At 35.1% G+C, this 13,288-nt stretch overlaps 2 protein-coding genes across 2 annotated transcripts in view; one reads left to right on the top strand and one right to left on the bottom strand.

The window, feature by feature from the left end:
• CTNNA1 (catenin alpha 1) overlaps window positions 1-13,288 on the top strand; it is a 77,122-nt gene that overhangs the window by 22,702 nt on the left and 41,132 nt on the right. The gene's annotated exons all lie outside the window — the stretch shown is intronic.
• Window positions 5,974-8,331, bottom strand: LRRTM2 (leucine rich repeat transmembrane neuronal 2; the record flags this gene model as incomplete). The annotated part of the gene is given in 2 exon segments (XM_081314349.1): window positions 5,974-8,189; window positions 8,191-8,331. Coding segments are annotated over 2 exon segments (1,827 nt in total). The 3' UTR covers window positions 5,974-6,503.

The raw sequence follows: 13,288 nt of genomic DNA on the forward strand, positions 1-13,288 counted from the left end.
TCGTTTCCGACTCTAGGGGCCAGTGCTCATCTCCGTTTCAAAGCCGAAGAGCCAGCGCTTGTCCGAGGACGTCTCCGTGGTCATGTGGCCAGCATGACTAGACGCCAAAGGCGCACAGAACGCTGTTACCTTCCCACCGTTGTGGTCCCTATTTTTCTACTTGCATTTTTACGTGCTTTCGAACTGCTAGGTTGGCAGGAGCTGGGATGAGTAACAGGCGCTAAACTGCCGACCTTCTGATCGACAAGCTCAGCGTCCTAACCCACTGAACCACCGCGTCCCTTCATTAAGATTACCAATGTTTAAAAAAAACAAAGCAAACATTTCCAGCTCTATAGGGGAGTAGGAATTTTTCATAGTGGAAAACAATGTTCAGTTTCCAAACTGGACTACTGTGATGAGTTTTTCTGCCACTGCATTAAATTTGCACTGGAGACCCCAGGGTTCTTCTCTTCACCATAGAGCTTACTTATGTCATTAACTGGACCAATCATTTTTTCCCCTCAGGCTCTTAAAGCTATTACGGGGTACAAGTTGATGGAGAAGGATTTATATACCACTTTGAGCTTTCAGAAAAAGTGAAAGATGAATATGTAAAATAAAAAATATTCACATGTGCCAGGAACCATTTCTGATTAACAAGGCATCTCTGTCTCTTCTGCTTTTCTTTCCGTTAGAAGAATCAAAATTATGCAATGGCTGCTAAACCAAGAAATGGTTTCCAGCCCTAATAAGAGTTAAAGTATTGAGAAGGCAAAGAGAGGTCAAAGGCATTTTTAAGCTTCAATTGATAATGGGCTTGTCTACCAGGAAATTAGGCCATTTGGGCATTCAAATATCATTATATTTCAAAGTGTATCTAAAAAGCAAATTATTTCCTCATTTTATGAAAAGAAAATTACATGCACATTGCTTTTGCCTAATTCCTCTTAGCCTACTTCCAGAGCATATAACCAAAATAATTGAAGGAAATCTCAGAATAAAAGTTAATATTACTGAAAGGAGAAATAGTTATTTTTCAACCTCTAAGCAAGAAAAGCTAAGACAGCACCTAGAAAATTGGAGCTCTGCCTCTTGTAATCAGACAAGGCTGTCTAGTTATAGGGGGGGGGGAAAGGAATTGCTTCATCCAAATAATATGGAATAATTCATGTTTACTTTCTGCTGATAGAATGGCATCCACTCCTGCAACATCCTTATTTAATGTGAGATATAATAGTGCTGCTACTACTACTACAATGTGTATGCTGATCAGTATTAATAATAGCCAAGTATTCAAATGTGTCTTTAATCTGGAGGTGTTTTTCTGTCTTGAAAAGAACGAAAAACTGCTCCTCTGAAATATACTGCAAATTTTAGGCATTTGAAAAGTGAAGAGCAGTACAAGGAAAAGGGAGAACTAAACCTTGTCTTTTAAACAAATAGCTATGTTTATTAGAAAACACTGGATAATTTTTGTGGCAAGATTGATGTGCTTTTACAAAAGCCTCTAAGGTCAGGTTGTCTGAATTTCAGCAATTATGATAATTGAAAGCCACTTATGCAGTGAGATGACTAAATATTAGAATATATGTCTGTCCCAGAAATTATTCTCAATTTTAGATTGAAAACCCTAGATAAGCATCTCTAATGTACATTAGGCTCACCATATATTAATAAAAATGATTTCCTTCTTAATTCAAATGCAGTAATTGGTTCTTATTACTTATTGTGATCTTCTGTTAAACTGCACATTTATCTTAGGGATATAGATCCTTGAGTAGAAATGGGCTTAAGAACTACATATGTTGAATGTTTTCATATCTTTGAAATCTACTTAAATGAATAAAATAATTTAAAATGCAAAAACCTGTTTTTACAAGATCTGAGACTTCATAATCTCTTTACCATTCTGATCCTTTTACAAAATGTTTTTTCTTGAACTTTTTTATCAATGCTTTCTGTAAGTCTTTGAATGGCCTCAGAGCAATTTGAGGCTGATGTTTTTCCATTCATGGACTGCTAAGTCTCATACTTAGAAACTTAAATAAACAAGGAACAGTTTATATTATATCTCCTTATTTAAGGTCTAGAAATTAAAATTTGCTATCAGCCTTACCTTGCTGACTGCACATAAACTGGCAGAGGAACTGGAAATTATTTTTGTTGTACAAGTTATCAGCTTGATAGGTTTGACTATGTTGGGAAATATGTTGTTTGATATAAAAAAGATTTTTCACATGTATTCTGGAAGGTTCTATACTGTCTATGTAGTGATTTCAATAAAAGCAAGTTGAGCAACCAACAAGTGATTAATTAATATAAGAAAATTCATAAAATGGGAGTATCAAAGGAATCTCTTTACATTCTCTTACGTCTGTTGGGAGAGCCCAGTTCAGAGGTGCCAAAAAGGAAAAAAAATTGGTAGAATCTATTGATTTTTTTTCTTCATTTTATGGAACAGTCTCTGAAACCAACAGTAATCTTAACACATAAAACTGGAAGTTATGCACAAGGTAGGTTCCTGATAAATAATTTGCAAATGAGAACATGAAGAATATGAAAATTTGTGAAAATATTTAATTTAATGATACTGTGCTCCTTCACGTTCAAATTCAATAGTGTGTTCTTGGAATTTAAAAAAGGCAGCCCTCTACAATTTGTCATCCTTAAGGAAAATCTAGATGATTGTGATACCAGAAATTTTCTGTTTACCTGATATGTAACAAAATAATGTCTATTTGATCTTGATATCATGATGCCATGACATTGATAATATCCAAAACAAGAGGGCAAAACAATATGATTCAAAAAAAAAGATTTTCCTACAACCTGTATTATAAGGAAAGCAAACTTATAACCAAGAAAAAAAATCACAGTTTCTTATTTTGAAAGGGCACCAAGAAAGAGTCAGCTTCTAGTTTTATAATGTATAGATTTTTTTAATGTTTTTGTACACTGCACTTACTGCATTATGAACTTACCACCACCACCATTGAAAATGCACTTGGAATATTGCTAGTAGAAATCATTTGAATTTTCTATTAATATTTTGAACATTTAAAAATTTGAGGGGGAAGATAGAATGATAACTGAAAAAGGTATAGCATATATCTTTGAAACTGATGATGCAGATATGACCATTATTTGATTTTCATTTAGATGACATGATTTGTATTATATGATGTCTCAATAAGTTTTGTACTCTTGCAGAATTATTTCTCCATTAAATAGATCCTGTAATATTAAATTAATATGAATTTATAGTACAATACTATGCCAGCTAAAAGCTTATAAAGTTCAGTCTTTGTATTGGATCTTGGACTGGAAGTGATATAGAATATAATTAACCATCATAGCTTGTTCTTCCTATAGGTAGCAGAGAATATTTAATTCAGGAACTTTGCTTTCTGAAATAATGGAAATAATTTATATGTTCAAGGATTGATTGAACAGTGCTAAAATAAGTGATGGGTCCAATATTTATTTTCCTTCTGGGCTTGGTGTAATCATCACTTGAAATATCAACTATAGAAGATGAAGTAATTCAAGACAGCATTCTGTTAAGAACTACTAAATAAAAATGGCAAAATCTGTATTTCAGCTTTGGTTGGAGCATTTGAGAGAGATATGATGCTTTGGGCTGGGTGTAATCAATAGGCTTGTAATTTAACACCAGTTTAGAATTAATTCGTGCAAGTTAGCATATCACCTAAAATTATAGTTAATGATTCAGCATTTGGATCTTTTCCAAGGTTATATCATACCCATCTTCCTATGAATAAGTAATAATCAAAGGGGGGGCACTGAAAATTGTGTTTCAATTGCTATGAGGTGATGTTAATATTTTGCCTATGGCTTTTTCACCTATTCAAACTCTAAATGACCCTGTCAGTGTGAAAATACATATTGGGACTGGTCACAGTCTTAAACTAATACTTGCTACATTACTGAATGTGATACCAGTAGCTGTTAATTTTGCCACTTTAAAAAATGCCCTCTTGTTAGACTCGTAAAGAAAAGTAAAGTAGAGAAATCCAACTAACATAACTAGAACCAAACTGGTCTACAAGCTAATATATTTTGGTAATTATATAATTGTACCATGCAGCCCATATGGCTGAGGTTATAGGATTAATGCATAATATTGTCCTGCACTTTCTCTTTAGATTAAAGCAATCAAATATGTAGACATGATAATATGAGATACTAGCTAAGGGGCTAAAATTTGTATTCTCAAATCTTGTATATCTATGAAAATTATATTAGACTGTCTAGGTATTTTCAGGTAATTCAGAAGGAAAAGATAACAGATTGACATAGGAGAAAAGAACATCTCTTAGCTACTGGTACTTCCTGCAGCATCTCCTGACTTAGTGAACTAGCCTGAAGAGAAGGGTTAGTAATAACAAAGGTTTTTGACCAATTAGTAAGCCAATTGTTGCAACTCCATATAGTAGTTAAGTAATGCTGATGAAATAATGTTGGGCTGTATTCTGATGGAGTATCTTATGAGATACAAATGTCATTAAGGCGCTGAGAAAAATGTTCTGTTAGAATGTGATTGTTAACATAATTGTTTCTCAGTTGCCTTCCAAATGTTTTGCAGTTTAAACCTTCAAACCAATTTGCTTACACACAGTTTGTTCTTGTTAAATTAGTAGATGGAAATAGAGACCAAAACATAGGCAATTCTCAACTTGATAAGTGGAACATAGATCCTTAATAGATATGTTTCGATGCAGAGAAAATCTCGTTACCAGATGCATAGAACATGCTGTATATGGCTGAAAGATAATGGCTTATCATGTAGAGGATTTGTAGATTTTATCTACTTTTCACTAATAGTTTGGTTTAATAGAGCTTTAAGTAATACAATCCAATATATTGAGCTAAAGTAATGTCAATTATAAAATGTGCAAGTACTGGGATTTGATGCACTGGCTTTTTAAAGCCTGAAATTTCCATCCTTTTCACCCTGTTCAGACCTTTGCAATATTTATTCAGGGATGCTTATATAGCATATGCATCAGAAAAAGGATGGTTTGCTTGAAAACCTTATAGTACAATATACAATGTGATATACTGATTTAAAGAATCCAAGCATCAATATTTCTTTTCCCCACTAACAAATGTCATTGTTGAACTTGGCATGATGGTTAGAACTACATATGTACATTTTCTTCAAACTATTATACCTTTGATTACGTGTTCATGATTTTTGAGAGTTGTACTAAATAATTTTTTAATTGCATTACATTTAAACTACACAAATGTGTAGTAAAGTAAGTTTCATAAACACCAAATCTTGAATTTATAAGATCCAAAAACTGATTATTTGCTTTTCAGAGAAATTTTGTCCTACTTTAAATGACATTATAATTTTCTCCACACACACAAAAAAACCACCAATCTGAGTTTTAAAAGTTCTTATTCTTTCCACAAGTGTAATTTAATTAATTAATTATATTGCAATCAGTAGAGCCCTCTCCTTGAATATTGGATTTGTGTTTAAATTATCCAGGCTTGGAATTTACAGTGGTAATTGAGAATTCATTCTGTGAGAATAATTTGGTGCCAGAGGAATAGTAATGAATATAGAAAATAGTTTTCTAGTATTAAGTAGGCAGTTAGGCTTATTGAGGAAAAGAAAGAGGGCTTTTTGCTTTAACAAATCCTTAGTGTTCATTTCTTTATATGTTGCTCCTTGGTATGAAATGTATCCCATTAAAGTCAGGACAGATTTAACAAAAGTTGAAACTCATGTAATATTTGGAGACCACACTAAATGCTACTGAATAGTTGTAGCAGGTTAATATTTTGAAGTAATGAATGTGATCTTTATTTAGAAGTGGCAGTAGCTATATTCTGAATTTGCAACACATTTAGAATTCTGAATTCTTACTATAGAGTTAAAATTGTACTAAAATTTCATGCTGTAGTAGACTGAAAAAATCCCTTTTCTGCACCTTTCTACTATAGATCACAAGACAGAGAACAATTTTTTAAGGAAATTACCTTTTGGGGGTTTTTTTGGTTAGTATGTATTTCATGAAACACTGAACTGGTTGAAATGTTGGTAAAATTTAGTAATTACAATGCATCATTTGGTAAAATATTTCCCCTTAAGTCCATTAAATATATCCCCAGCAATATTTTCCATCCAAATTATTTTTCTAAATTATATCTGGAGGCTTGGGAGTAAAAAAAATAAAAAATACATATATAATTACATAACATGAAACAATATACATATTTTGGGCTGAGCATATTTAGATTCCAAACATCAGGAATGCAAATGTAATGCCAACACTGTTATTTGAACACTGAAAATATTGTGGGTTTATTTAAAAAAAAACAACAACACACACACACCCTGAAATACTACTGCATCACTCAAAACAAGTTGCTTAGGAAAAAAAAATCTAGGCTTTCTCAGTTTTTGAGTTTTTTAAAAAATGTATCAGATCCCTGCAATTTAAAATAAGTTTATCTCCTTTGTGTTCTTTGATTACCTGTAGATATTACACTTCACATTCTTTATAGGGTAACTGCTGACATTTGCATTGTCCGTAGCCATTAATGATGATGAAGGGTCCTTCATGGGCAGGTTCATATTCATTATATGGTCCTTGATCTGACATATTTGACATATGTAGCCGTGTTTGAGATCGTAGTTGCCTGTGGCTTTGAATAATTGAACACTGCCTAATTTTTCTTAATGTGGGAGGACAGCACTTCCTGGAGATGAACACTACAAAAATGATAAAAAAGAAAGAAAATAATAAAGCCATTGTTCCTGTAATTACCTGCTGGGTGAAAATGACATTGTTTGGTTCAGGCATCTGCTCTTCTGTGGTAAAGGGTATGCCTGTGGTGGTTGAAATTTCTTTATCTCCCACATGGAAATTTGAGGAGCTTATTCGTTTTGTATATTCAGTTGTTGGAGCTCTGTGAGTTGTAGCAATGGGTGTAACAACAGTTGATACATTCCAGCAAAGCTGAAAACCATAAACTGCATCTAGAATATCCTCTCCCTGGGTATGGTTTGGGCTATGACAAAGGATGGAGTATTCCCACCGACCTTGGAAGCCACCGAGCCATGTGGCTAGTGCACATATTTTGGGGCTGCATTCCCAGGGGTTGCTGGAGAGACCCACAGTCGTTAGGGTTTTGAGTGAATATAAAACCTTGGACTCCAGAGTGGTTAGCTTGTTATTATCCATTAGGAGAACTTTAAGATTAGGCATTATTTCAAAAACTGTCATATCAATGGCTTTGATCTCATTTCCAGACAAATCTAGCTTTTCTAAAGTGTTCCAGGTCCATTCCATCCCACAGGTCAGGTTGCTAATTTTATTCCCCTGTAAGAAGAGCATGTGCAGGTTGCTTAGCCGAAGGAAGTGAGCAAAGTTAATCTTTGTCAGCTGGTTGTGCTCTAGGTGAAGCTCCCTTAGTTTGGTTAATCCTGCAAATCCATTGCGTGCCAAACTTCGCAAGCGATTTGTGCTCAAATCCAAAAAATCCAAACTACGACAGTCTGAAAACAGGCGGACTGGAATAGTCCTCAGAGAATTGGAACGTAAACTCAGGGTTTGCAGTTTACGAAGGCCATAGAACAATTCAGGATTCAAAGCAGATAATTGATTGAAAGACAGATCCAAATGTTGCAGGTTAAGCAGCTGGCTAAAAGTTGTGTTCGATAAATAAGATATTTTGTTTGAACTTAAAATTAATTCCTTGAGTTTATATAGTCCTTGAAAAGCATCTTCTCTTACTGTACCAATTTGATTATGGTCTAAATGAAGCCAGGTAAGTTGACTGAAGCTTGCAAACTGATCCCCTTCAAGTTCCATAATAAAATTGTGCCTCAATGACAAACCTAGACAGCCCTTGTCAGTGGTGTTTGGCACCGAGTGAAACCCCTGAGAGTCACAGTAAAAGAGCAGCTTCTCACAACGGCATTTTGGTGGACAAGCCGTGCCCAAGGCAGGCAGCATTTTAAAAACAATACTCATTGCATATACTGCTGCCAGCATAGGAGCCCCTAATGGCCACTTGAAATGTAAGCCTGCAGAATATAATTCAGGGAAACAACAAAATAGGATATTCTTATCAGAGGTATGCTTAGAACAAGAGGAGAAAGATTGCTGCAAATAGTGACATGCATTAAATTGTTTTGGAGCTTTAATTTTTATTTTTAAAAATATTCTTGGTAGAGCTATCTAAGTTACTGGAATTACTGATAAGCAATTTCCCAGTCTTAAAAAAGTATTGCTCCCTAAACGTGCATTTTAAGAGCTGGATTAACTGCACATTATAAAACAAGTCAAATAATGGAAACTTACCCATTCTTTTGAGTACGTTGGAGGTTGCATTCAGTCGTAGTTTTAGACTCAACACAGTGAGTCTGTAAAAAGCTCTAATGTTGACAGCTTTTAAATCATTTACTCTCTTTACTGTTCTTTGATATTGAAGTAAAAAAAAAGGCTTCACATTCCATTTCTAATATATTCCTTTGAATTCATGACCTTGATTTCCAGTGGCAGAGCTGTTAATTCCTGAATCAGTGCTGAGTTGATTGGCAGGTTTTCTTATACTGTACAGCTGCTTAATTGCAAACGCTTTCCACAGCTATGGCTTTTTTACTCTTAACTTGTTGATGGCAGATGGGTAGCTTATCACTGAGAGAAGCTTCTGTAGTCGCTTGAATGCATTTGCTGAAAAGCTTTCAGGGCTAAGGTACAGAACGCATTTGCTTATGTGCTGCTACCACACAACTGTATATAGGCTGACGTCATCCCGTGACGTTCCTTTTTGTTTGGGTTTTCCAGAAGCTTTTGCAGTTTAAAGCACTATAGTGCAAACTCTGAATTGTGAGATTAGACTACCACTAAGAGGAAAAAAAAGTAAGAATTCTTCAGCCGATATCCAGGAGATGGGAATGATTTTTCAAGAGTGTCTCTTGCAGATTACGTGCCTATTGCTACAAATTTAAGCTGTACAGATTTTGGTTTTTGTGATTTAGTATCTGTGTTGGTGTTCTGTATGAAAACTGTAGAGGTGGTACATAAGAGCATTACACCTCACACATACTTTTTGTCCCCCAAAAAAACTTAACGGGAAAAATTTGCACACGATATAGCACTTTAGAAATTAGTACCATTCACTTATAAAGGTTTTTTTTTTAAAAAAAAGGGAAGATATTTATAAATGTATAGCTTATATTAAAAAGGCAAGATTTTAAAAACTGTAAAGTAGTATGTGAAAATCAATTGCACTGGGCTTTGATGATTCTTCATCTGGATAGTTCAGACAGAATTTAGAAACATGTATACATACATACGTGGATTCCATTCCAAAGGATTGTGTCCCTGCCTGGAAATGTGCAGGATAGTAACGTGAGCCAAAGGCGGTAGTATTTAACTGCATGCTCAGCTTTGTAGTTAGCAGCTCAAATAATGTGAGTAACCTGGTAAATATTTGATTTGGAAATAGTAATATAGTAGTTTTATTCAAATTTGGCAGCATTGAAACATAATTCTCAGTTAATAAGAATTAATGCTAACAGAACCTAACTCTCATTTTGTATTTTGAGTATTATTCTGTCACTGCAACAATTTTTTAACTCCTAAAGTAGCCTGTAATTTTTTTATAGTGTGTGTGTGTGTGTGTGTGTGTGTGTGTGTGTGTGTGTGTACACATGATGGTAAAACTATACAATTTAGCAGTGTAGATAACTATGCTACTTTTTCTATGCTTGTTTTTCTCAGGGAAATTACTTCCTTTTCAGCTGACACTTGTAGAATTCTTGATCAAGTATTTATGGAAGATAATCTATCAGGAAGTTTCAGTTACTGTTCTTAGAATTTTGAATATGCAGTACTTTTCAGAAAGTTACTGTTAAATCTGATCTTTAGATTTCGTTAGTGGGGTGGGAGAGGTTATTTTACCAGATCTCATTAACCAAGCCAAAAACTGTGGTGGTCCATCCACAGTTAGAATGATGGAAGCTGTTCAACAGCAACCCAGGAAGCACGCAAAGTCCAAAGGGGCTCTGAGTTGAAATAGTGACTAGTAGTTAGCAGACTTGACAAAATAGGAAAAAGTACCTCCTTGAAAAAAGATAGAGGAGTTTGAGCTGAAGAAGCTCTTTCCTGCTCTAGACCAAAAGCAGTGGGATGTGGAGCTCTTGTGTCTGGTTCTAAGTCATAAAGAAACTTCCAAATCAGATCGGACATCCTGCTGAACTTTTTGATTGGGAAGAAAATGTGTTTTCAGAGTTGTGGTTTTGAAACTGAAGATGCCAGACTTTCAAATACCCACTGAAAGGTAGCTCCATGCTCTGCATGGCTATCTTAAAGTACTAAACTCCCCACTATCTTAGCAGAGTCCTTTTTATTTTAGATCTTGAAACTCATATTCTTAAATCATGCACAATTGTTTTCAGTTATTCGAGGTACATGAAAGGAAGAGTCCCTGAATTTGAAACAATGTCCGAGAAACAAAGAGATTTTTTTTAAAAAAAAAAACTATGAGCATGCTCATTTATTATAAGTATACCATCAACTGAAGCCAGTCCTGGAGGTTTTTCCCTTCCAAAGGAACTGTGCATATGGCATACTTCTACTCGGGTTTATAGATACTTGCCAGAAGCCACAATCTAAAAAAGGATAAAAGCTAAAATTGAATTAATTCCTAGTTGTATGTAAAATAAGGTGTTCCAGTTTTTTAAATTGATTCTCTGCATACACACATACAAAGTATTCCCTCTTGCATAAAGATGCAAGTACGCACACACATCTTCATTTCAGATGAGCAGCAAAAAAAAGAGAGAAAAGCGGGATGGAGAAAGGGTGTGAAAAAGGGATAGTCATATTTGGAATGAAAAAAAAGGTGAACCAAACAGGAAGAGAGGGGACAAAATAATTGAGGGGAAAAAACTGTTGGCCCTCCATTTGTAAGTCAAAAGAGGAGGCTAAGTAGCTATCATCCTTTCTGTCACACAGCTGGTGTGTTTGTGTGTGTGTGTGTGAGAGAGAGAGAGAGAGAGAGAGTGAATATGGGACGAAAGTGTCTGTCTTGTTTAAATAGTACTATTTATGAAAGAAAAACGCATCTCCACTTTAATTAAGGGAATCATTTAAAATAAAGATAGTAATTATTTTCTTCTCGGTTTTGCTGTCTTTTTATGTAATTGAATTGAACAGTTTAGATTATTGACAGTATATTTGGATAGAGTTGCTTCTGTGATGTGTAAATTTCTCATAATTTTTTTCTTGCAATTGCCTGATGCCCTTATGATAGTCAAGCAGGCCATTTGGCTGCTGTTAGTTAACTGCTCAGATCTTAGAAGAGCTAAAGGAAGACCAAAATAGAAATAACAATGGCAGGTATTTGCAAAGGCAACTGAAGAAGGGGAAATCTTAAAAGTGAAGTTTAAAGAGAAATATTCCAACAAATAATAGTAATGAAGACATAAAGAAAATGAGGTTAATAATGCATATAGCTAGCATTTGTGGGGTTGGGAATTCAGATTATAAATGATTTGAAAGAATGAGCCAAGCCATTTGGCTTCCAATTTTAAACAATGGACATTCGAATTCCAAGAACCGTTTTCCGAGATGGATAGTACTGTAGTTTATCTTAGGTAAAAATCATATGTAGGACCAGAATTATTATACGTTGGTAGCATATTCAAAGGGAACATGCATAAAAATAGGAGTGGTTTCTCCATTTGTATGTTCATTTGCTTATTATATTTCTAGACTACCCACCAACTACAGTATTTTAGACACTGGGCACATCATTAAAATATATATCATAGGTCAATATCATACAATAAAAATATCTTACTATAATAGTGATATACAAGTTTAAATCCCAGTTCAAATATATTTCCACTTGTGCTACTAGTCTAAACTTCCACTTAAAATACATGAATTATTTTATTCCAGCAAATAGGTGCATAGACTTTTTGGAAGCAGATCATTGGTTTGAATCCAGCTATTGGAATTTGTCTTCGTTTTATGAGATTCCATCCTTTCAAGAGCTCAATTTATTGTTTTGACATATAGTCAATAACTCTTAAGCAGAAAAACATGGAGTCAGCTAGAGTATGCCAATTTCGGAAACCCTGGGTTAGAAATGCAGTAATGTGTTTGCCTTAGATTAAAAAATAAAATTGTTTATCATAGGATACCCAGGCAATCTAGCATCCAGATTGATGAGGTTAAATTTGAATTTCTGAGGGGGCTCCCCATATCTCAAGTGTTTGCACAATATATGATGGCAGCATAAGTATATTCCTTGTTGCCCTCCACTTTCCTGATCCCATTATCCATAAGTATTAGAGATACCTGACAGGGGTATGACAAAACAGACTTGATGCCAAACCTACAACTTTGTACTTGCACTGATGCAAGGATATAAAGACATAAATTGCATTTCCACATGCATGTTTTCATTTTAACATAATCTGGGTTGGCTAGAGTTACTTACATATTATTGTTTGCATCTTCTGTTGTATCTGAATGCTTTATTTTCTGGAGAATGTTATTTTTATCCTGCCTTTTTAACTTAAAAGCTCTATAAGATAGTAATGTTTGTCATGTTTTCTTTTCAAAATATTTTAAATAACTATAACTAGCCTTAAAGGTAAAGGTTCCCCCGCACATGCGTGCTAGACGTTTCCAAGTCTAGGGGCCAGTGATCGTCTCCGTTTCAAAGCCAAAGAGCCAGCGTTTGTCCAAGGACGTCTCCGTGGTCATGTGGCTGGCATGACTAGATGCCAAAGGCTCACGGAATGCTGTTACCCTCCCACCGTGGTAGTCCTTATTTTTCTGCTTGCATTTTTACGTGCTTTCGAACTGCTAGGTTGGCAGAAGCTGGGATGAGTAACAGGCACTCACTCTGTTACGCGGCACTCAGGATTCGACCTGCCAAACTGCTGACCTTCTGATCGACAAGCTCAGCATCCTAACCCACTGAGCCACCGCGTCCCTCTATAACTAGCCTTATATCCTAGCATAAGCATATCCTGCTTGCTTAGTGAAATTCAACAGATGTTTTTCTAGTACAATACTGCCACCTGTACAAAAAGGGGCCTTGTGCTTTACTAGTACTAAACATTTTTCCTTAGAAATAAATCTTCGATTTCCCTTGACTTTTTGCACAGAAAAGATTCTGGACACAGAATCTTGGGTTCATGCATCCCCTTCTCTATACTGTCATAATGTAACAAAGCTTGCCATGTTTATAGACAGATGCCATATTTGTAAACCCGACACAAGAGCTGTTGGCCACAAGG

The sequence above is a fragment of the Vipera berus genome (genome assembly GCF_964194415.1).
Source record: "Vipera berus genome assembly, chromosome: 1".
Classification (NCBI taxonomy): domain Eukaryota; kingdom Metazoa; phylum Chordata; class Lepidosauria; order Squamata; family Viperidae; genus Vipera; species Vipera berus.